The following is a 24,382-nucleotide window of genomic DNA, read 5'->3' on the forward strand; positions in this document are numbered from 1 at the left end:
TAGCTTTATAGAACTTTAGACAATTTCATTGTGATTTCATTATTTCACTTGTACATTCAAACATATTTTCTTTCCAAAGTCATAAAGGATTATTTCAATTTTTGCTGTTTTGGTAAAGTGCTGTTATGTGTATTTCCTCTAGGGGGCTATGCCTGCAATTCCGACAGCTGCCACTAGGAAGGTACAGTGCAAAGAGCACTAGACTTAAAATGGAAAGGTTTGACTTGTGAGTCTGGGCTCCATCACTCACGAGCTCTTGCGCAAGTCAATTCCTCACTGCATTCTCAGTTTCTTCACAGGGAAAATAACATGTAACCTGCCTTCATCAGAAAGCTGTGTGGAAGTACTTTGTAAGTTATAATTGTGCTGATAAAACTTAGAAACACTCTTGTTAAATTATCTTAGAGTACATAAATTTAGCAGATAGGATCTCTTGAGTTGTGACTGAGAAAACAGAACAAAATGAGTCAAGCATGCTTCTTCCTTGAAAATGTAACTGTTCAAGACGACCGGATGGCTCAGTTGATTGGAGCAGGAGCTCTGAACAACAGGGTTGCAGTTTGATTCCCACATGGGCCAATGAGCTGCGCCCTCCACAACTAGACTGAAGACAACAAGCTGCCGCTGAGCTTCTGGAGGGGCGGCTGGAGGACTCAGTTGGTTAGAGCGCAAGCTCTTAACAACAAGGTTGCCCATTCAATTCCCACATGGGATGATGAGCTGCACTCCCTGCAACTAAGATTGAAAACAACTACTGGACTTGGAGCTGAGCTGCGCCCTCCACAACTAGATTGAAGGACAACGACTTGGAGCTGATGGGCCCTGGAGAAACACACTGTTCCCCAATTGGGGAATATTGGGGAACAGTGTATATATATAAAACTGTTCAAGTAAGAGTCAAACTAATTTCTCCCTTTATTTAAAGTTAGGATATACCAGGGCCTTTTATTTCTTTTTTAAAAGAAATCCAAAAACGTTGGTACAGACAGGCCCCTTTTGTGCCTTAAATTTCAACTATTATTTACCAGTCATTATTCGGTGTAGGAAAGTTTCCCAGAATCATGTCTTCTCTTCCTTGAATCCGAATCTTCTGGGTTATGTATGTCCTGTATTATTTATGGGCTTCAATTTAATTATAGCAAAAAACTTCCCATAAACCAGCCTTTAATTATTGGCTTTCAGATCACGCCTCCCACCACTCCTTATCTAATGTCCCAGTACTTTTCTGGATAAGAATCCATGTAGTTTGTCTTTCTCCACAGCTATGTCTACTCTCACTGGTGACCCAAAGCAACCTGACTAGACCTGTGGGAAACTCATTCTAACAGAAGCCTCTAAATAACAATCTTCTCACATCCTCTAGATCAATTCCTGATTATCACTCAGTAGATTTTCGTGAAACTTCTTCACTATCAGATATTTTTACATTCACCATTTCTTTCTTATTTTGTTCTGAACAAACATATCAGTAGTTTTCCTAAATTTATTCAATGATTTCTTCATAGCTATTCAAAATTTTTCTAGCTACTCTCCTAAAATGGTACAGATAACTGCGACATAAATTATAGTGAAAACAAAGCTTACGTGGTTACAAAATTTGGCTTCTTTTCAGACACGATATGGTTGACTTATTCTAAATGAACTAATATTTAATCAGAGAACAAAGTGACTTGGTAATTAAGCTTTTTGTCCAGAGGAAAAGGTAGTTTACAATTTTTTGAGTTTGTAAAAGGTAAAAGGTGTGTCCCAAATCACAGTCCTGTAAACAGACACCAGCTATTATAAGCAGGTCCAAATCCTGTCAGAATGTAAACCCTTTCCTAATCCCCAAGTCATTTCTTGTCTAATTATTTTAAGAGTCTTTTTAGTTGTACTATTTTTAAAGCAGAGCAGAGGAACACACAAATTAAGCCACTGATGCAGTGAGTTTGATAAAAGTTAATCCCATATAAAATTGCAACTATAATTTTATCCTGATGCTTTTCTTAGACTAAGCAGAAGTCAGAAGACTTTTCATCAGGAAAGAGATGAGAGGAGATAGCACTAGATAAAGCCTATCCCAGGCAGAGATCATCTAACAAGGGTAGTTAACAAGTATTAACCTAATTCAAGCCCAGAGCTTACCTCTACACTGAGTCTGCCATAAATAATAAAGCATTGTACTTCTTCCTTTTAACAGATAGTATTGGTGGTCATGTTGCCTCAATGCAGACAGTATTTTTTCCTTTTCTGTTTAATTTTAATCCTTTTCTTCTATCCTTGGTCAGACAGTATATTATCTATTTTACTCTCAAGGTGATAATATACAATATCCTTATACCATAGCACATATAAGAATTCAAGAACAATTAAAAGGGCCGGCCTGGTGGCTAGGGATTAGAGCTCCATGCTCCTAACTCCAAAGGCTGCCAGTTCGATTCCCACGTGGGCCAGTGGGCTCTCAACCACAAGGTTGCCAGTTCAATTCCTCGAGTCCCGCAAGGGATGGTGGGTTGTGCCCCCAGCAACTGGCAGTGGTGGCTGGACCTGGGGCTGTGCCCTCCACAACTAGGACTGGAACAACTTGAGGCTGACTGGCACCCTCCACGGCTGGGATTGAGGGGACGGCAACTTAACTTGGAGGGGAGTCCTGGAAGTGCACACTGTTCCCCAATAAAGTCCTGTTCCCCTTCCCCAATAAAATCTTAAAAAAAAAAATAGTACGTCTTCATCTTTTAATTTTACTGAAAGTTTTACTGAATTTTAGCCCAACTAATTGAAATCCTCAAATGACCAGACTTTTCTGCTGTTGTAATATTCAACTTTCAGGAAAAAGAGTCAAATGAAAGTCAATTTCAGGGATTTATTGACAGAAAGTCCAAGGCATGAATTGGGATCACTATCTACATAGACAACTGCTCATATCTTTTCTATTTCCTATCCTGGACAATAAGATGCTGAGAAGAATACAATGATCCCAAAGTAAGATCATTCTTCGAAAAACATTATTATACTGTACTTTCTAAGAAAAATGGACTGATGTCTTAGAAAGACATCTACTCAATTCAATGAATGTTGACTGAACACCTACTATATGTCAAGTGCTGCTTGGGTGATAGGGATACAACATTGAAGAAAAGAACAGTTCTTGCCCTCAGATAGTTATATTCCAGTAGGAAAATAAAGACAAGCAAAATACACGGGAGACAAGATACTGATAAACTGCTATAAAGGAAAACATTCAATTATAAAACAATATTGACAACTTTTTAAAGACTAAGCTAGGATTAAGTGGGAAATGTTAGCATATACAACATTTTACTACCCCAAAATTATAGTAATAACTGAGATGTTACTGCACACAGTTTCAGTACAGGCAAAGGCTGATGTGCTCTGTTTTGTACATAAAAGGTCATTTGGTTTGGCTTCCCACATAACTGGGGGTAAAGCAAGCATCCATTCTTCAATCATTTTAATGAACTAGTTATATCACAGGGCCATTTCTGATATCCCATTGTCACGAAGAAATCAGATTTCTCTTTATTTAAATCTAAACTTGGGCCTTTTGGGGCTGGTTTATTAGCTTAATTTGCAAATGCCTCTGTTTTAGGGCAGTGGATAAATAGTACTGATCTCATTTTATTGAGAATTAAGTAAAAAGACAGATAACTCAGACTAATTTGGCCCATATTCCAGTTCTTATAGTTCAATTAATTCACAGGGGAATTTTTTTTGTTTTGTTTTCTTGAACTCATGTCTTAGTTATCCCACTTACCTTGTCTTACCAAAGATATTGGGTAGTGTGAGCAATATTTTTATAAGATGTAAATGCACAAGGTAAAAACGAAAAGAACTGAAATGAGTACATTTAGGAATAGCTGCTTATTTTTCTGACATTCACTTTTGTCAGGTTAAAACGATAACTGTTTTGTATTACACAGAAATCATTATGATGTGATAACCGTGGAAGGTCACCGAGAGATAAAGGGGATTAGAAAGAGGATTTTAGAATTATAAACGAATATGGGCCTAAATATATTTTAAGAAAGAATCTAGTCAAAGGTAATTTCTATTGCCTGAAAAAATATTATCCAACAGTTTCCACTGCCTTAAAAAAAACAGAAAAAATAGAGCAGCTGCACTGTTCTTAAGTTGGTATTACCATGAAGATCTGAGGATTGTAAAATTAAAGGAAATTACTTTTGTGGTTAAAATACTAACAGATACACACGAAACTCCTAGACTTCTGTTATTAAAAGCTATACTTGCTTTCTCATGAATCAAAGCTTGCAAATTAATGGTTTCGTCGCACATGAAATAACTCTTTTTCTCCACATATTTACAAGGTGGTTTTCTAGTTATAGCATATACTTCATCCATGTATACACATGCTCCACGGAAGCAGTAAAGCTGTTTCCTTTTTTAATATAAAAAAGCTATTTTTCCCTTTTTATTAATAATGTAAAGTTCCATTTAACAAAGGGCACACTTACAGTTTTAATAGATTTCCTTTTAAACTATGTTCCTCATTGAGGACCAAGTCATGGAGAGTACATAACTCAGAAATATACACTCACTTTTTAAAATTGTTTAAATACCATCACACCAGTCACATTTTATTCCAAGAAGTGCAATTTAAAAATACATAAAACAAGATATTTTCATTATATTTAAAAGTAGAATAGGAAGAACTAGACATAAATATGTACGTGCTATCAAGGATAATAGGAATCAGGGGCAGACAGGTGGCTCAGTTGGTTAGAGCGCGAGCTCTGGGCAATGGGGCTGTGGGTTCAATTCCCACATGGGCCAGCGAGCTGCGCCCTCCGCAACTACAATGAAGTCAGTGAGCTGCCGCTCAGCTCCCGGGTGGCCAGATGGCTCAGTTGGTTGGAGCATGGGCTGTCAACCACAAGGGTGCCGGTTCGACACCTCGACTCTTGCAAGGAATGGTGGGTTCTGGCCCCTGCAACTAAGATTGAACACGGCACCTGACACGGCACCTTGAGCTGAGCTGCCGGATGGCTCAGTTGCCACAATTTTGCCGGTTCGACTCCCTCCAAAGGATGCTGGGCTGTGCCTCCTGCAACTAGGCAACTGGACCTGGAGCTGAGCTGCGCCCTCCACTAAGACTAAAAGGACAACAACTTGACTTGGAAAAAGTCCTGGAAGTACGCACTGTTCCCCAATAAAGTCCTGTTCCCCTTCCGCAATAAAATCTTTTTTTTTTTGAAAAAAAAGGATAATAGGAACCATCCTCTACTCATAATACCCTATATTCAAGGAATAGAACGATAAAAATCTCACTGAAAAAACAAAGGTTAAACGATAAAATCATGACCTGCAGAACAGGAATTAAAAGTGGAACAATGTATAGTGTCCTGTTCCCATGCCCACAATTCACAGATGGCAGCGTGGAAACACTTCAGTGGTGTGAACTGCTGTACAGGTGGAAACAGACCTGCGTGCACAGCAGGTAAATCACAGTGATCCTGCTCCACCAAGAATGGCAGCAAAAACTTCAATGGGCTCACTGGGTCACCCATGTTTTCTTGATTGGATGCAGATTCTGACTCTAGAAGCCCGCAAGTTCCAATAGCAGTGCAACCAGATATTGCTTTGGACAATCTCTCAGCAGGGGACTCTCTGAGCTGTATTTCATCAGCCTGATACTTCCCACTCTGCCAGGGAACAAGCTCACAAAAGGCTTCCTATCAAAGAGCTCTGCCCTCAGCACTTGAGGCACTCCCACCGGTGCTTTGCTGGCCTAGTCGTGATTCATGTTTCTTCTCAGTCTTATCTTTCTTTGCCTGATGTGACTTCAAAAACATATTTGAAGCAAGGGAGTCAATTGTAGTAATTAAAATAAATGGTAACACGTATCTCAAGGGTCCTTAATCTCCATCAGATTTGGGAGGCTGTCCTTAAGAGTACCAGATCCATGGCGGGACACCTGTCACTGGCCCAGGGTTACCTACTGGGAAGAAAGACGTCAACCAAGGAGACAGAGAACTACTCCAGTTGTGGTTTCTGCCATGTCCCCATGAGCAAGTCACCTAACACCTCTCAATTTACCCACCTGTAAAATGGAGATGAGTATAATAGCGCCTCACTTATAGGATTGTTGAGGATCAAAAGAAGTGAAAACATTTAAAGCACTTAGAAGAGTGTGTCACATGCAATAAGCACTCGAGTAATATTAGCTCTTATTATCACAGTTTTCAAGTCCCCATTAGTATAAAATTTCATATTACATCTTCATCGGTATCGGAAATTCCATACCTAAGTTCTTCCTTCACTAACGGGGTTTTGTCTTTCGTAACTTTTCTTTCTCTTTTCCTTCTAAAATAAATTATTAGGAAATACCAACACTTGGATTGCTTTACTGTAGGAAAATGGCAATGGCTTGGTGGAAAAGCAGTGTGTTGTTGAGGGAGAAGTGCAAAACCTGGAGCTGAAAGACCTGAATTCTAGTTGGAGGCTGTCCCTGACTGGTTGGCCCAGTCATGCCCGAGGTAACAGTAGTGTACCGTGGAGTCTGCATTTTGGTGGGGGTGGGGGTGGGGGGGAGATATTATATATACACAGATAGTGTATCATCTTTGACACAGTCTTCATTATTAAACATGCTTCGTTTTTCCTTCTGTTATCATAGTGTGATATAAAATATACAAGTATTCTTATCCTTAAGGAACTATTCAAATGTAAATTTGATTTCAAAACAGATGCCAGTAATGAAAATGCAGGCAACTCAAATATGCACTTGTCTAACTATTATCTGTAAGTGCAAAATATGCACCTACAGTTCTTACAATTATGAATCAGAATTAAGGTTATTTTCAAGATAATTCACACCAAACGTTGGGAGAAAGAAAGGATGTTACAGTGCATATCTTAATTCCCAGAGCTGTAGCTCTGATTTAATTGGCTCACTTAATAACACCTCAGAAGGAGACTGGACTTCAGGTGGTGAGCACACAATAGAGTATACAGATGTCGTTTTATAAAGTTGTACACCTGAAATTTATATAATGTTATTAACCAATGTTACCCCCAACAACTTTAATAAAAATTAAAATAACACCTCAAGTCACTTTTCTCCAATCTTAATTTTTCTCTGTAAATTATTCCAATTAATGAACAAATTTACATGATAAAACGAAAAGGGAAATGACTACAGAAAAATAACTCTACACTAAGAAAACATTGTTGCCAGTTCAGAAGTGCCCCCCATCAGGCCTTGCCTTGTTCTCGACACTGCCCTGTTTTGTGTACTCTACCACTGAGACGGTGGGAGGAGGAAGGAAGTCACTACACTCAGGGTTAAATGAAAGCATGTAAAGCATCCAGCACAATGCCTGGCAATGTGGTCAGTATCCCATGAATAGCTACCATTCTTACTATCACATGCAACCACATCAACATATGAAAGAAATCAAATCCAGAGAAATTAAATTGGTTTCCGTCAGTCACTTACACAAGTAGTGTGAGGGGTTTGAACCCAAGTCTATCTGGCACCAAAACTCTACCTTGTTGCCTACAAAATCCTGCTTTGCCAACTGCAGCTGAATTTAATGGTACAAAGTTCAATCTGCTGAAAATTCACTTAACGTTGAAATTAATCAAGTCAAAAACTGAGACGATCAAATAATTGTAACAGAACTCAGCAAAGACAAGTTGGTTTTATATTCACCAAGAAAATAAGTTGCTGCCATCCAGCATGAAATTACTTGTGTTACTTTCTTACCCTGCTCAGTTTAAGCTTGTTCAAAAATAACACAATTACTCTGTCCTATTTATATTGCACACTTAGTGATCTCCTGTGGGTAATCTACTACAGAAAGTGGCACAAACCCTTGATTGTAACGTTATTTCCACCATATGCTGCTACTTCTCATATAGAATTTGTGACATGCAATTTCTTCTAGTGAAATTAGCATCTTAAGCTAATTCTTAAAAATTTAAACTGGCTCTTGTCCATCTCACAAGATGATGGGTGAAAAAGCTGAGACTCCGGACACACAGGAGAAGAAACCTGAATCAAGCAGGCTGATGCTGGTGGCAGGGTTAAGAAGAGTAACCTCCAGGCCAAAACGCCTCAGGCGGGGAAGCCCCACCGCAGGGGAAACCCTGTCCTGGTCAGAGGAAGCGGTGGGTGTTCCTGATCGGCTGGGTGTTCCCGAAAAGCCATGGACATGAGGAAGTATTCAGCAACTAAATCCAGGATTGAAAAGAAAAGGAGAACGTTCTTGTCACTGTTACAAAACCAAAACCAGTTGGTGGCGACAAGAATGGTTAAACTTCGCAAAAGGCCCAGATACTATCCTGCTAAAGACGTGCCTGAAAGCAGCTGAGCCATGACAAGAAACCCTTCGGTCAGCAGATAAGAAAACCTGGGGCCAGCATTGCTTCCGGGACCATTCTGATCATCCTCACTGGACGCCACAAAGGCAAGAGGGTGGTTTTCCTGAAGCAGCTGAGCAGTGGCTCGCCACTTGTGACTGGACCTCCCCCCTCCAATCAAGTTCCTCTGCATAGAACACACCAGAAATGTGTCATCACCACCTCCACCAAAATTGATGTCAGTGGTATGAGAATTCAGACATCTTAGTGATGCTTCAAGAAGAAGCTATACAAGCCCAGACACCAGGAGGGTGAGATCGTCAACACAGAGAAAGAGAAATACGAGATTACAGAGCAGTGCAAAGCTGATCGGAAAGTCTTAGACTCGCCAATTCTGCAAAAATCAATTCTGCTCTTCAGTTCCAGGTCTACCTCCCTGTTTGTCTCACAAATGGTGGGTTTATCCTCACAAACTGGTGTTACAAATTTCTTACAAAGAATCTAACTAAATGCCTGATCTGTTAAAAAGATTTTTTTTAATTGACTTTGGATATCCCATCAGTTCATTAAATGATAAATTTAAGTGACATTTATTTATGAACAAACTGCTTGGAGAACCAAACAGGAAAATATTTGCTAAAGCAGCTGTTGTGTATGAGTTTGATATAATTTCAAATCCACTTGTCTAGGACAAAAAAATGAAATTGTTTTTAAGAATGGAGTTGTTTTCATCGGAGAATGAAGTAGTTTTTATAAGCAAAGTTGTTTTGATATGAGAGTGAGGTGAGCGGTGTCAGGATATCTTCATCTCATTTATCACTGTTGTCCTTGACAAGCACTCAGTAGGTCAGCTGCTGAGGGGTGCCGCTGGGGCTTATCACTAAGAACATATGAAGAAACAACTATGGCAAGGGGGCATTTGGACTATACATGCCAAGAGTTTGTGAGGACTATTCGAGAGGATGCGGTCTGGGTGAGGCTACCCTTTGCTGATCTAAATAGCTCTCCAAAGACCTTTATTCTTGCCATGGCAAAGGTGACACTTATTGGTAGTGCCGAATGTCGAACATCGTGCAGGGGCCCCACAAAGAAGAAGGTCTTACCCATCAACACTGCGCTTTCGTTCCCCAGCAACGTGCTCTAGCAACAAGGGATTTTTACTGTTGCACTGGCGGTTGGGTATCAGCTCTTAGTTGGCCAAACTAAGTACCAGCGTGTAAAATGTACACCTCACCTAAATTTAGACTTTATTCCTTTCATCTCCCCTTCCCTGAAAGAACAGTGTTATTAATCTATCATTTCTTTGGAGTATGTTATTTCTTTATTGGCTTACTAAGAGACATTATCCTGTATGCTATTGGCTTGTGAAATTCCCGCAGGGAATCTGTGTGAAATAAATTGCTGGCAGACAAACTCGGTCTCGGAGCATAATTCTGTCCCCACAAATTAAGATGCCATCATGTTGTTAAGGAAGTGTTATGAGCAAAGGCCTTGTTGATAGAAAGAAAATGTTCAGGTAGGGTGGGTATATGACAAGAAGGATGAAGTATGAGGCTCAACAACTGGCCAGGGAATTTGGTTAATGCATAAAGGAAGCATGAGGCATCCATTCATTCACTGGAGAACTGTCACACACCTACTGCTAGGTGGGCATACAGGTGCTGTCTGGTAGGGAAGATAGACGTGGATCTACCTTAGGAGGTCCTTTTCCTCCTCAAAAGGAGCTTTTTTCCTTAACAGTAAGTTGTCCCAGTGAGGAACTGAATATCCCAAAAGGCCTTTCTTGAGATCTGAAGATAGAGGCCATTCAAAAAGGGCATATGTGGGAGAAGGATGGGGCGGAGTATACTTCAGAGGCAAGTTATTATCTTTAGAATATGAAGGTCTGGAACTGCTCACAAATATTCCATCCTACCAGCACCTTCATTTTGACGAAGGAAAGATTAGGGAAGAATCTGTTAAACTGAGAAAACGGGAAAGATTGCCTCATCCAAGAGGCTTCTAGGCCCATAGCCTCAGGTCATAGATAGAACGGGGAAGGTAGTACACATTAACCAGCTGAAATGTATGCAAAATTCTGCATTTTCATCAGATTGTCAAAGGGGCCCGTGACCCCTCTAAAAGTCAAAGATCAAGCACAAGTGTGACAGCTATAAACTCAAATTCTGGTTCTTTTGTTTATCAGCCGTGTGATCACCCAGATTAGTGGAGCAAATCACCCAATTTTTCAGAACTTCAGTTTCCTCATTTTAAAATGGAAAAGATAATGCCTAACTCGTTGTGCGGATTAAACGAGATAAGGCATGTTAAGCTTCCAGCACGATAACCTTCACCCACCCAGTAACCTTCACCCACCCAGTAACCTTCACCCACCCAGTAACCTTCACCCACCCAGAAGGAGGACAGCAGAAAGATGTTAAAGCTTCTAGTATTATAAAGAATGAAATCTGAAACCATATACACCACGGACAGTGACAGAATTTAGAGCCCTGAAAACACCATCAGTTCCCTATGTTCGCCATTTTGTGACACTTAACTCACAAACCTCCTCATAGGAGCAGATTCACCCTTAATTCCTTATGGTCATGCGACTACACTATCATGGCAGATTGTTGGTGAGAGGATCCATGAACATCCCTAATGTCTCATAGGAGAAAAATTCAATACTGGGATACTAACACCTCAGACTGTTACCCTTACATTAATTAGAAATGAGGTGAAGTTTCAAATAATACTCTATTTCTTTAAGTAAACAGGTTTCCAAATTCTGTAATAACTTGTATGATGATATAATAGTTATTCTAAAATGCATATCTCCATCTTTGTATGTATAATTCCTCTACTTATTTATATGGCTGATCCTTAATTATCTAGATCAAATGAGGAAAAACAACAGATAATCCAAAAATCAAGAAAAAAAATCCTTGCCCATTCATAACTGGTCTCAAACTTTGAAAGATTTCTTTATCTAGATGAAGAGGCCAATACACGATATATATTTGCTTCAGATGGTCCAGCAGATCTAACTAAAGATATTTACTGATCCACGTCTACACGTCAATCTTACCAGGTTTATAACATACATACCTAGATGAATAACTACTCAGTCCAAAAGGTTAAAAAGTTTGCACTTTTACTTTACACATATTTCAGCTATTTTTAGAATCCAAATGAAAACAGCTAGCACAGAAGGAAATGCGCATGAAATTCTTGAGGTCTACTCAGGTAACAGTCAAGATAAGGTCAGTGGATATTTGGAATACCTGAGACACTAATTTAAAATAAAACGCTCTGACGGCCAAGAACACTTTCTAAAGTTGCGCTTGAGAGTAAGGGCTTGCAATATGTGCTTTATTCCTCTCTATTCCAACAAATCCCTTAGCCAAAAAATTTCCCCACCAGCCAGAAAACACTAGGAGAAGAATCTGTTTGAACTTCAGAAAAGCTGACACTCCCCTTGATACAGCAATCTTACCTCAGGGAGTCACTAAAACGAGATCATTTTCTAAGTGTTTCAAAAGAAGCCCCAAAGTGAAAAAGAAATAAAAGTCTAAAGAAAAAGGGGCTTTTCCACCTGTGTTCAAAGCTTTGTGAATGTTCAACTTTCTCCAGGAAATAAAATCACAGAGTGAATAAAGGCTGACATAACAGAACTGCTTTCCATGCTTATCAATCTTAGTTCAAAAAAAAAAAAAAAAACAGCTTAATTTTAAAACTAAGTAAACATTTATTCAGCAACTATGTATGTACGGTAAGGTACAATGCACTTACATGCTAAGAAACAAAAACTTGACATATGTGTGATACACTTCAAATACAATTTTTAAAATATTTTCTGTAGATCTGTGCTATACCACAGAGAGCAACTAAATGCAAACGCCTATAATTATAATTTTAAAATGAAAGGCCATAGTAAGAACTTCTACATTAGGCTAGACTTTCCACCTTATTCAACAAAATGCTTTGGAGATCATTTTAGGGAGGCGGAGTATTGATCTCGGCATCAAAATTGTAGTTATGTATGTACTCCATGTGTGCAGACAACGAAATGGGTCCACCTTCCCCTCTACACACAAGAAACACTCAGCAATAGCTGGAAAAAAAGCTGCCCTCTAAAATTTAGTTTGTAAAACTAATACATGATGTAACATAGCGAAAACATGAAAAAGTTACCTTCAAAAGGCTTTCAGGGTTTTATAACTTCCCTGTTTCCTAACTGGAGATTTCAAAGCTTTTTTAAAAAACTCCATCTGCCTACCTATCAACTTAAGCTGAATAAAGACATAAAGGTAAAGGAAGGCAACCTATACAAGAAATAATAGTTTGCAATGAATGTAATTAAAACCCATGACAACAAGATAAAAATGTGATTATCAAACAAAATATAAGATCTTAAAAGGATTATTGAGAAAGACATACCCTAAAAGAAAAAATACAAACCTTAATCCAAAATTTCATAAAACTTTTTTTGTTGTTTTAATCCTAGGAGTTAGATTGAGGGCAAGACAGAAGAAATCGGTGAATAACGAAGTAGAAACTGCACTGAAGCTCTGTTTTTTTGAGGGCAATGAGGTAGTGACATTGTACAATTTAATTTCAGCTAGCATCAAAATAGAGGTTCAAATATGACTAAGAGGCTAAATTACAATGGTATACTAAAAATTTAACAATTTAGTAATGTAAGAAGTAGCCCCTATAGGTGTTTGTATTATAAGAGCATTTTATAAACTAGCATGTGTTCTCTTAGGAAAAGGAAGAAACAAAAGATATTTGTTAATTTGAAGAGAAGCCGGGTGGTCACCACAACATGAAAATGGGAGTCACAAACCATAACAGCAATGAAGAGGAATACTTATTGCGAGTTTCCGAAATGGCAGGTCCTCTGCTAAAAGTTTTACATTTAACATAGACTCCTCACAACCATCATTAAGCACATACTATTATCATCCCTAATTTACACATAAAAAGCAGTGGATTTGGAAAATTAAGTAATTTGCCCAAAGTCACACAACTCACGAGTGGCAGCACTGAGGTCCAAACCAGGTGTTTCTGATTCAACTGGCAAACGTCTTAACCACTGTGTTAAACAGCTTTCTCAAGAGGAAACAGAGGCAGTGCCCACCTAAGCGCTGCCCAGAAAGGGTACGATACTCAAAGGAACTTGTCTGGTCTGGGAAGCAGTACAGTTCCCCTTACATGAAGGTTTTCAGGGCAACCTCCGTTCTCTGATTCCATGCTCACCAAGCAACTTCTGCTTTGCTCTGGATCCCGGGAGGCCTGCCTACAGGGAGATCATAGCCTGGCCAGCGGGCACACATACTTGGGGACACTTGGCAGTTCCATAACGTGGCGTTAATTACTATACTTACGTATCATTCTCAGTGAGCTGGGGTAACACAGGTCTTATTCCCTGATACATTAGGTTTTTAAGCCTGACCACCTCACTCTAGATTGTGCTGATTCCATGAAGGTGACACTGCCCTGTGGGAGTGGCTGTGCCCAGCTGACACCCTCTTATCTCCATCAAACCCCTATAATGTATACTTTCAAAATTAGAAAGTTTTCTCATTCCCCTTAAACTCTATAAAGAATTTCACAGCCTCTCTTGAAAAAGTGTTGTGAAATTCAGAATGAATGATATGCAGAGAATTTCAACAGCTCTCTGAGAAACTGTTCCTACAACGAACGGCAACACTTTCCAATGAGGATATTTTTTCCCCTTTATAAAAGTCACTTTCCACAGTTCAAAAACGGTGAGTTTAGAAAAAGTTAACACAGTAACTAAATTGTATATAAGTATATTTATTAACCATTCTGTTTTTAGTTTCTTAGTATATTATAAAATACCCAACATTAAACGTCATATACCCACACATCCAGTTTAAGAATAAAAATACTACCGATATAGTTGAAGCCTCTGGGTGAAGCCTTACAATGGTATTATTGTATAGCCCTTTAATTGTCATTTTAGATGTGAAATAGTATTCAATTAGCAAAAAAAGAAAAGACATTTTTCTCCCCCAATTTAAATCTGGGCAGTAGCAAAGCTTGTCAGCCAAATCTATATGCTATGATAATTCTGAGTTTGATTGGTGGGAGAATAGCACAAAATAACATACCAGTATCTCTTGTTACAATTCCCATAAGTGATGTATGGACACAAACTCAGAACAGGTGTTGCTGACTCAGGTTATTTCTGAACAGTCATTCAGTAAGATTAGGCTTGGGGCTGGAGCTATCTGTTTACATTCTATAGAGCACAGCTTCTGAAACTTTGAAAAGTTTGCTCTACAATCTAACTTTCTAACCATGACTGTCGTTAAACGTTGGAAATGGTGGGACAGACCTGTCTAGGAGCGAGACATTTTCTAGGGGTCACATCTGTCCCCCCTCAAAGCACTCGACCCTTCTGTTAAAAATCAGTCTCATTCTATACCCATAGCTGCATGAAGTTGCTTGTTCCTGAGTCTGATAACCTCAAACAAGGGATAGCAGCTTCTCTGGACTTCTTGACTATCAGAGAAGGAAGCCAATGCCTGTGGGTTCAGTTCACCCAGTATTTACCGAGGACATTCCATGCCTTGTACTCCGGGTACAAAAATAAATTAACCACATAGTTCCTCAAGAAGTTGACTCTGTAGTGGTTGTAGGCAAGACCTGGTGCATGAGAAAGAAATTACAGGCAAAGGAAACCAATAGGAAAAATGGGTGAAGTAAGCAAAAAAGATGGAATAAATGCAAGTAAGCAGCAGCCATCACTGAGGCCGGCTCTCCTGGTTTACTTCTCCCTCTATGGCTGCTCCATCTGATTCCTTCGAAGGCTGTCTTTCCTTTATTCAACACCAAGGGGCCTGCTACATCTTCTTTTTCTCTCCTGGACAGCCTCATACTCTCTCCCAGCTTTAATTAATTGACCGTGGCTGATGATTCCAAAATCTCTCGGATTATCACCTGAGCTCCAGACCTGTATATGCCTCTCAATTGGCAACTCAAAGTCAATACTTCTATAACTCAACTCACCGCACCCCTCTCCTTATTCCCCTCAAACCTACTCCTCCTTTTATGTTTCCTTTCTCAGTTACAGTCCCCATCATTCACAGGAAACCCTGAGTATCAACCTAGACCACTGGCTAGCTCTTCCCCAGCACTCGGTAGGTAGGTACTGAGTATATCTCCAGATTCCATGCACTTCTCTCCATCCCCATCCAAATCTGGGTAACCACGATCTGCACCACAACTACTCCTATCTAATCATTCTCCAGAGGGCTCACTATTCGGGGGAAAAAAAAAAAAAGCCAATCATATCACACCTCCATTTAAAAACCCTTCACTAACTTCCCTATTACTTTCAGCACAAGCCCAAACCCTTGAAAAAAATCCCCAAATTACATGGTCCCCTCCCCTCAGCCTTTCCTCTCCCTCTTCAGGCTCCAGGTAGATCACCTGCCTCATGTCTTTGGCCGCGTCCAGTTCCTTTACTGGAAGTCTTTCCCAGCCCGATAGGACCATCCTGCCCCATCCTTCAGGTGCCAGCTCAGACATCACTTGCCCTGGAAAGTTTTTCCTTTGCTGCCCCTCCCTACTGTCTATAGCACTCTCTACTTCCCCTATTATAGCATGGATCAGGCCTGTTTTCTTACTGGTCAACACTAGGGTCAACTCCTAATACATATGTGCTTGGCACTTAATAAGTTTTCGATATGAATCATCAAATTACTGGATGGTCATCAAAGGCACGGTTAATCGATTCCTGACATTTTATGACTTTTTATAATATCAGTGCGATTCCCTGTTAGGAATATAACTCGGGCATTTATGTAGAATAACCAGTTTCTCCATCTTTCTCTTACCCTAGAACCAGGTGGCAAAAGGCTGAAAGGGTCCTAGGTTTAATTAGGGCCCTATTCTTCACAGGCCTTACACAGCATTTTAAATTTAAGACATTGTGTGGATACTTGAAGACTCCACAACTTCCTACTGACCAGATTAGGAGTTTTCCAGGGCAAACCTCATGATAACAGTCTAGTTATTAGAACTTGGTTTTACATGCACATTAACTCACACCACCACTCAGGGTTAGGCACCACTCTTATCTCCATGGTTCAGAGGAGAGAACTGGAGCCCAGAGAGGTCACGTAACTCACCGACAGTAAAACAACTAGTTGGTGAGGAAACCAGAATTCAAACTAAGGCAATATGTCTCTAGAATTTTGATCCGGTCTATGGAAAATAATGAACGTTGAATGACTGAATGAAATCAGTAAGCTGTACCAGATCAGGATGACCCATTCGGAATTATATTAGAAAACAGAAACTCGATGACTCAAAATGCATTCATATTTGATTTTGAATTATTTTGGGAAAACATGTATTTTCAAAACTCAGGCACTGTTCATTCTCTTATGGGGTATCCCCAAGGAAAGGTCTCTTGTTCTGTATCTATTCCTTGCTCATGGGAAGGTGGACTTGCTGACTCAACTTAGATATCATGGCCAAGAATATGCTTTGAGAACCCAAGGCCAGCACGCATTCCAGTGGCTGAGAAGTAAGGAGCAAAGGCAGGCCACAGAAGCTGGCAGCCTTTTTTGCAGCTTACCTCCCGCAGCTCCAGTCTTTGGGCCACGGCCTCCAGGCTCTCCTGGCCAGTGCTCTCCACAGATAGTGTGAACTCCACAAACTCGTTATTGAGCAGCTGGATCCGGGCAACCAAGCAGCTCTTGCTGGACACTGTGTAGCGCCGGGTGCGTTTTAGTTTCAATCCAAATGGCAGTGGCATCTTCTCTCTTCAAGAGTGGCGGGGTAAAGAGGGAAAGCACCGCCACCAATGCAGTGGTGGTGATGGGGGAAGAGGGCGATCCTTTCCTGCCGGGAGGAGTACTGTACAGTCTCCAGCTGCTCACCCAGCAGCTGCTGCCGCCATTAAAACGCAACTGAGTCTCCAAGGGCCAGGTGAAGGGAGCATCCACGCCAGTGCTGAAGAAAGAGGAACACACTGGTTACATGCACAATGGCAGCTTTGGACTTTGCTTTTCAAAATAAACATCAGTAAAGCTGTAGCCAAATAAGCTTTCCCTCTCCTCTGGAAAAAGAAGGCATTAGGAGCAACTGGGAGGCAGTGGGGAAGTTTATCATCAGAGCTGTATTAGACCCTGGGTCAGACTCCACCAGTCACTCATTCCTACAAACAGTGGTGACCACCACCCCGTGGCTGTCTTCAGGATTAAATGAGATAATGACTGGCACTACTATAACCCCAAATTTAGTAGCCAGCATTAGTGGTCCTCTTTCTATTTCAGATGGTATTGCTTTTTCATAGTTCATTCACTCTTTTCCACTCCTCCCTACGCCAAACATCAGGGTTCTTTAGTCCTTAGGTGCGATAACTACAAGGCACCTCCAAAAGAGTTATGTTCACGTCTCAGTCCCAAAAGGCAAATTAACCCTGAACCCAAATGGGAGGAACAATCCCCTCTGGCATATGGCAGCTGTGCAAACGGTTCAAAGGAGGTGAAGCGCTTAACGAGCATGTGTAGAGCCCTTTAGGTTTATAAATATTTACGTCACAAAATTGATTTATAAGCAAATGATAAAAGACCCTACAAATACTTGTTATCGGATTACCACCAGAAGCAAGGAAGTTCTGAAAAGTGTGCCCCCCCCACCCCCCCTAAGGTCACCTAAAAAGGCGGTAGGCCTTCACCTAAGCTGAGCCCAGAGGACCGGGCGGGCGAGACCTTAAACGCCATCCTGGGTTAAGAGAGGAAGGATGAGGCTCAGCAAGCCCATGAAGCGAAAGAACAGCGGAGAGCTGGGGCTCTGACTCCTCCCGCGTCCTCCCGGGAGAAGAGCAGGCGGCGTTGCCTGGCCAACGTGCAGCTTCGGAAGCCCCGGAACCCTTCACCCGCCGCCGCGTTTCCGGACGGACGCGCTGGGGACGGTCCCGCCCGGCTGCTCCCGGAGGGAACTTTTAAAGGACCCAGCTCGAGCCCCCACAGGCTGCGGCGTTGTGGGCGCGGCCCGTTGGATGCCCGGTGTGCAGCCTCGGGACTCCAAAACGCGCGATTTACGTTTTTAATCACACCTGTCGATGGTAACTCCGGGGCAAATCGTGCGTGAGCAGCTGGGGGTTTTTACATTGGCTGGGTTTCTTTCCCCCTAAACGAACTGACAAAATCCCGGATATTTCCTGAATCCCGGGATAGTTCCCACCCTCCGTTTTCTTCGAGCAGACGTTGCCCCTGCGACTGAATCGTTCAGCGAGGCTCGGCGGTCGCCGGTTACCCTGCCCTTGGCTCGGGAACCGCCCGAAGCAGCCTCGAGAGAAGCAGCTTTCTCAGCTTCACGCGAAAACGGGCCGAGCTGGGAGTCGACCGCAGAGGGTTCACGCCCGGTCCTCGTTTCCCGTCTCCGGACGGCGCCTGAGCCGCAGCCGCGCCGAGCGCTCGGGGCTGGGGGAGGGCACAGCCACCAAGTACCGAGCACCGTGTAGCCATCACACGACGCTTCCCCAAACTGAACGTTTCGTAATTCCATTCCTCAACAGTGGACTGCACCTCGGAGTACAAAGCCGTGTCATGGCCATTGTGAGAAATCCAAGACGAATCTAAGCCGTTGCTGCCCTTAAGGAGATTACAAGCGTGCTATAATTACACACGGGGCTGGCTGTCCCTCTTAATAAAGTACCCGACCAGTTTTCTGGCTGCTTTTGTGTTTGTTTGTTGTTTGGGTTTGGGTGTTTTGGTTTTTTGAGCTCTGGTTATTCCCAGAAAATAATATAAATAAATACAAATAAATATAAATAAATAAATAAATAAATAAATAAATAAATAAATAAAATGTTAAAAGCAAGGAAGGCCAGGGGAAAAACGAAAACTGGAACTATGGTACGTAAGGCCCGGTTAATGAACAGCATTTGCTGAGTGCCTTCTGTAGGTAAAAGCATCATACTAAGGAGGGAAATAGAAAATAAACACTATAAAACGATACAGTCTCCACTTAGTGGTTTTCAATATTTTTTTTGCTGATGTCAGGGTATAAACTTAATAGTTGAGGCAGAATGAAAAAAACAAAATCAAAAAATGAAAACATTAATACTTTTAACTAGAAAAGTGACTAATGAGCCAGTAGTGCTTGTATAACTTTGAAAATATTGTATATACATAACATATGTACTAAATATTCTTTCATGAGATGAGGTGATGGATTTCAATTTTAGAGAGAAATTACGGTAACTGGAAACAGGACAGATTAAGCAGTGTAGATGAAGAGACGATATTGCACATATACAGAAGAAAAATAAATATTTGTATTAAGGGTGTTCAAACATGGTCGTTTCTTCACTGCAAGGATAGAACTATGCCTTGAAGGCACTAGATGGGACACAATATAACTTAATTATTAACTTAAGCTCTGATTAAGCAAACGCAGAGCAAAACTTTCAATTGTCCCTGAGATTTGAAATGTTTTACAGCATCAGTGATAAATGTCAATGTGTTTTTCACTTTGGTAGACGTTAAATAATGTAACTGAAAAAGTTGAGGGGGGTATATTAGATGCATCCCCCAAAAATCTCAGACCAAAGACCTATCCATAAAACCTACCTTTTTAAAAAGTAAGGTTTTGCTTATTTAATAATACCTACTGTGTTAAAATAAAGTTCTGCTTAATTACAAAATTATCAATGATTTACACAACTTTTCAGTTATGTACAATATTTGCTACTAAATGTCTCAAGTTATAAATGTTTGAATAGAGGAGTAGAAATTTAGGATGCTTTTTGGGGGGGGTCTGTGTCAGGTGTAAAATAATACGCAATAATTTGAAAGGTGGTTGGATCTGGAATTATAAATTACCTAACTACTAAACAATGCATAATTAGCCTTTGAAAGAAAAAACTAGGAGATACTTTGTTTCACTACAAAACCCATTCTGTAATGTAATCAGAAAACAGATACATATTAAATTCTGTTCAAGTTTTTAAAAGACAGTCTGAGATATTTAATTCACTTTAATGTTTTTCTCTTCACATCCCCTTTCAAAAGTTTCCCAAATACACTAACTCTGAATCCTGTAGTTCCCCCCCTTGCCACTAAGAGCCTCATACGTAATTTTGCCAACGATGCTTTAAAATAAAATGATCCCTAAAAGAGAGTACACGATATTTTTAGAATGTATAGATCTATAGCATTAAATCAAACGTTAAGTTTCTTACGGAGAAAACGTAGAGAACAGAATAAAATGCCCTGGAAACCAAACAGACAACTATTTTCAGAGTAAAATTACTGTCATATCCATCCGACACTTTAAAAAAAAAAACTGTCAGTAACTATTAGGCATATACAGCGGTTGTCACTTGGAGCACACTTGAGTGTTTTGCATGTTTGAGAGCATACGCTATTATTACAAGGCTTTCTCAGCAAAAAAGAAAATAAGAAGAGTATGCCAAGAACGGCCAGTCCAATCAGGATTTGCAGAAATCACAAGTCGGAATTTGCAGACCCAAGAATTCTTTTTTTCCAGAGTAAACACTATTTACTCCAAACACAAAACAAGTCATCACCAAACAGTCCTTACCTACTCCCTTCTCGCCCAAGTTATCTGGCAAATTTCGCACTTCAGATGCCGAGAGGCAAACACATGCCTTAGACTTTTAACACCGTGATCCAGAATGAAGCTGCACCAACCAGCCGGGGAGTTCCGAACAGACGTTCGAGACCCCCTTTGCGAATTGCTCGAGGAGCTCGGACAGAACCTGGAAAAGGAAAGCCTCCCTCTTTGTTACTCTCCTGCGCTCGGTCTGCCGCCGGGACCCGCGCTCCGGGACTCCCACGCCGGCCGACGCGCGGGTCCGGGCTGCCGGGCACACCCCCCGCTGGGCCCTCCGCCCGCCCCCCGCGCGCCCCGGGCCCCGCGCCCTCACCTGCTCCCGCTCCCGCCTCCTCGGGGCCGCGCGCACCGCTCAGCGGCCCGCCTCCCGGGGTCCCGCACCGCGGCGCGCTCACGGGGCTCGCCAGCCTCACTTCCTGTCTCCGAAATCTCGGCGCGCAGACCATTCCCCGGGGCAGAGTCCGGCGGCGGCCGCGGGAGGGGAGCGGCCCGGAGGGGGCACCGGCCGGCGGGGGGCACCGCACAAAGAAGGCGCGCGGGCCGGGGCGGCAGGAGCCCGACGCACGGCCGGAGCCGCGCAGCAGCCGGGCCCGCGTCCCTCCCCCCGGGCCGGGCGGACGGATCCGGGAGGCGGCGGCGGCCCGTGACCTCAGAGAGTTGGAATGCGGCGGCGGCGCGCGGGGGAGGCGCGGACAGCTGCGCCCGGCCGCGGGGAGGGGGCGCGCCTCTTCTTGTTTTAATCATATGACCACTTATTTTAGGAGTTTCCAAATAAAGCCAGGCTTTTAATAAAAATGAGGGGAGAAGGATGTGAGTTCGGTGCCAGGTGAAGGGTTTTTGAATCCTGTGTTGTTAAGTGGTCTGTAAACTGCTATTGCTGGAGTTTTTCGTTTACTCTTGGGCATTTCTGAAAATGATTCAAACATTCTATTGCTTCCTCCCAGGCTTACCACGTCTAAGGTTATGCCCCATTAAAGAGGAAAAACACTGATTCGTACTGCATGGGAAAGTCCCCTTTTTCTAGAAAGGGTTGATATGCCTCAAATACCGTGTGGGTCTCCAAGAAAAAGCTGTAAGCATATGTCATACAAAGTTAACGGCTATTAAAGATGGGGACTTCTGGGTCAAGTTGTCTGGGTTCAAATCTCAGCGCCAACACCTGCTGGCCGGGTGACCTCGAGCGAATTTCTTAACCTCTCTGTGGCTGCTTCCACCTCTAAAAAATGGGAATAATGATAATCACCATCCGGTAACTTGTATTGAAAATGTGTGAAGTGTTTCACTTAATTCTAGGCCGCACTAGCAATGATTAATACTAGACAGTATTACTACACTGCATTAGTACTGTATTGCAACACTTAAGGCAAAGAATAAAACTGTGTGACCCTAACACCATCATAACAGGGCATTTGATCTTTATTTGGCCTGTGGTTTGAGTGTTGGCAGCAGAGAAAACTTTCATTATGTAAATTTTAATTTAAATGATTTTTTAAAAATACTGTTGTTTCTGGAAAGCTTTATGTTACATCTCTTTTAAATCTCATTTTCTTCTTCAACAATTACCAGACACTTACTGAGTACTGACTATGCGTAAGTCATAATCCCTGCACACAGAAGACTCTGGTCTAGTGGGTGGTAAACACACCTACGCACCACACATACACGGCACAAAAAAGGCCTAAGTGGTGAGAGCTATCAGAGTGCTACCGGGAGCAAAACCCGGGCAAGATTCAGGTTGGATCACCCAGCTCAAAGCAAGCAAGATGACATGTGTTGCTAATGGAAAAAATATATATTGATTCTGTTTGTAACTGATATTTCAACTGGAAATTCTGAGGGGGATCAGTTTGTGTGAGGAGGGAGACATGAAAATGAGCCACTTTTCTGGTCTCCTAAAATAGAAAAATTGAAATTATGTGTGATTTTTCTCCCTTTCTCATCCAGCCTATCATCAAGACGTGGTATTTCCTCCTTTGAAATACCTCGCGAATTCTTTCTTTCCTCTGTTCCTCAATGCCCCCACCCATTCTAATCCAAATCCTCATCATTCTACATCCGGATTATTGCGACAAGGGTGGTCTTGCTTCGAGCTTCTCAGTTCTCTCTTCCTCCCATGCTAATACCAGGCTTAAGTCTCCCTTGGGTTTATCACTCCCAGTGGACCCCTGAGGCTACGCTTTTCTGCCTGACCTTTAGGACCTTTGTAAACTGGCCTCAACCTCTCCCATCACCTTATTTCTTTCTTCTCCTGAATGCCTGCATCAAGCTGTTTCTCCTGGCCAGAGCACCTGCGGCCCCCGCCCCCTTCCATTTGTCTAAGCCTTCTGTTTCTCTCCTAGTCTCAATTCAAGGCTTTGCTTCCAAGACAACTTTCTTTCCACTGTGATCTCCACATTTGGCAAGAACTTGAACACTGCTTCATGAAGGCTTCTTTATTATCTCGCAGAATTCCTAGGACACTACTGAGCAGAGAATAGGCACTAAATAAAAACTTGTTAATTGAATCGGGAAGAAAATAAAAGAATTTTAAAAATAGAAAATGATCATAAAGCCCAAGCGATGTTAGACAACTGACTTGAACTTCCTCCTGCACAGTCCACAAGTATCATTTGCTGACCAAGTACTTAAGCTGTTTTCCCTCAACCTTGTTAATTTGACAGTAACATACCCATGAGATGCCTCTTGAACAACCCCTTCATAATTTTAGAAATTATTATTATTACATATTTATTATAATACATTTAGAAATTATTATTAGATTATGTTTGTATGGAAGGAAGTGATTTATATGGCTCTACCCTAAAAGATGCAAAAGGGTATAAGGGAAAAGCTGCTCCACACCTAGCTCTCCTCCCAGGGGTAACCACTGTTACCATAATTCTATGTATCCATCTAGAGTTCTTGTGGAAATAAGCAATTACATAATTGCATCTTTACATCCTCGTTACTCAGAAAATGGCGTATTATAAATACTTTTCATATAAAGGTAATTCTTATTAAAATAAATTTAAATTTAATAAAGAAAATCCTGTACTAAAAAGATGTTCAGTGAAAAGGGAAGGAAATGTAGTTCGGGTGGAACATCGATTAGCACTTTCTTAGGAGTTAAGAAATTAATCTGCTTTGACAGCTTGCTGTCCCTCATTATATAAATGAACATCCAGTGCAAGAATCTTACTTGAATGTCTGCCCCACCCCAGAGAGATAATGATGCCTGATTGGGGGTGAGAGCTAAAATTGTGAAATATCCTTAGGTCTCTGAATCCTCACTGTGTGCTCCATCTACCACATTCAATTCCACCTCAGGTGCTGCACTTTTTCAGCCACAGAAGAGTGTGAATTTAGAGGCTAGATTTCCCTGGATATCAGAGAAATGATAGTGTTGGCAATATATTTGCTCAGCTAGACATGAAAATGGATAAAAATATCAGCCTCAGTAGCAAAAGTGACTACT

The 24,382-nt window shown here is 41.5% G+C and overlaps 1 protein-coding gene across 3 annotated transcripts in view; it reads right to left on the bottom strand.

Moving 5' to 3' along the window:
* Window positions 1-21,534, bottom strand: part of PTPN21 (protein tyrosine phosphatase non-receptor type 21) — a 68,159-nt gene extending 46,625 nt beyond the window's left edge. The window contains exons 1-3 of one of the 3 annotated variants that reach the window (XM_081047335.1): window positions 21,242-21,532; window positions 20,896-21,073; window positions 16,919-17,295 (exon numbers count right to left, since the gene is read on the bottom strand). In XM_081047335.1, the coding sequence (XP_080903461.1) occupies window positions 16,919-17,098 (180 nt within the window). In that variant the 5' untranslated portion in view covers window positions 17,099-17,295; window positions 20,896-21,073; window positions 21,242-21,532. Of the gene's footprint in view, window positions 1-16,918; window positions 17,296-18,022; window positions 18,212-20,895; window positions 21,074-21,241 lie in introns of those variants that run through there. The other 2 variants (XM_081047336.1, XM_081047337.1) reach the window with 2 other exon arrangements.
* Window positions 21,535-24,382: the final 2,848 nt, after the last annotated feature.

This window comes from Rhinolophus hipposideros (assembly GCF_964194185.1).
Source record: "Rhinolophus hipposideros genome assembly, chromosome: 5".
Classification (NCBI taxonomy): domain Eukaryota; kingdom Metazoa; phylum Chordata; class Mammalia; order Chiroptera; family Rhinolophidae; genus Rhinolophus; species Rhinolophus hipposideros.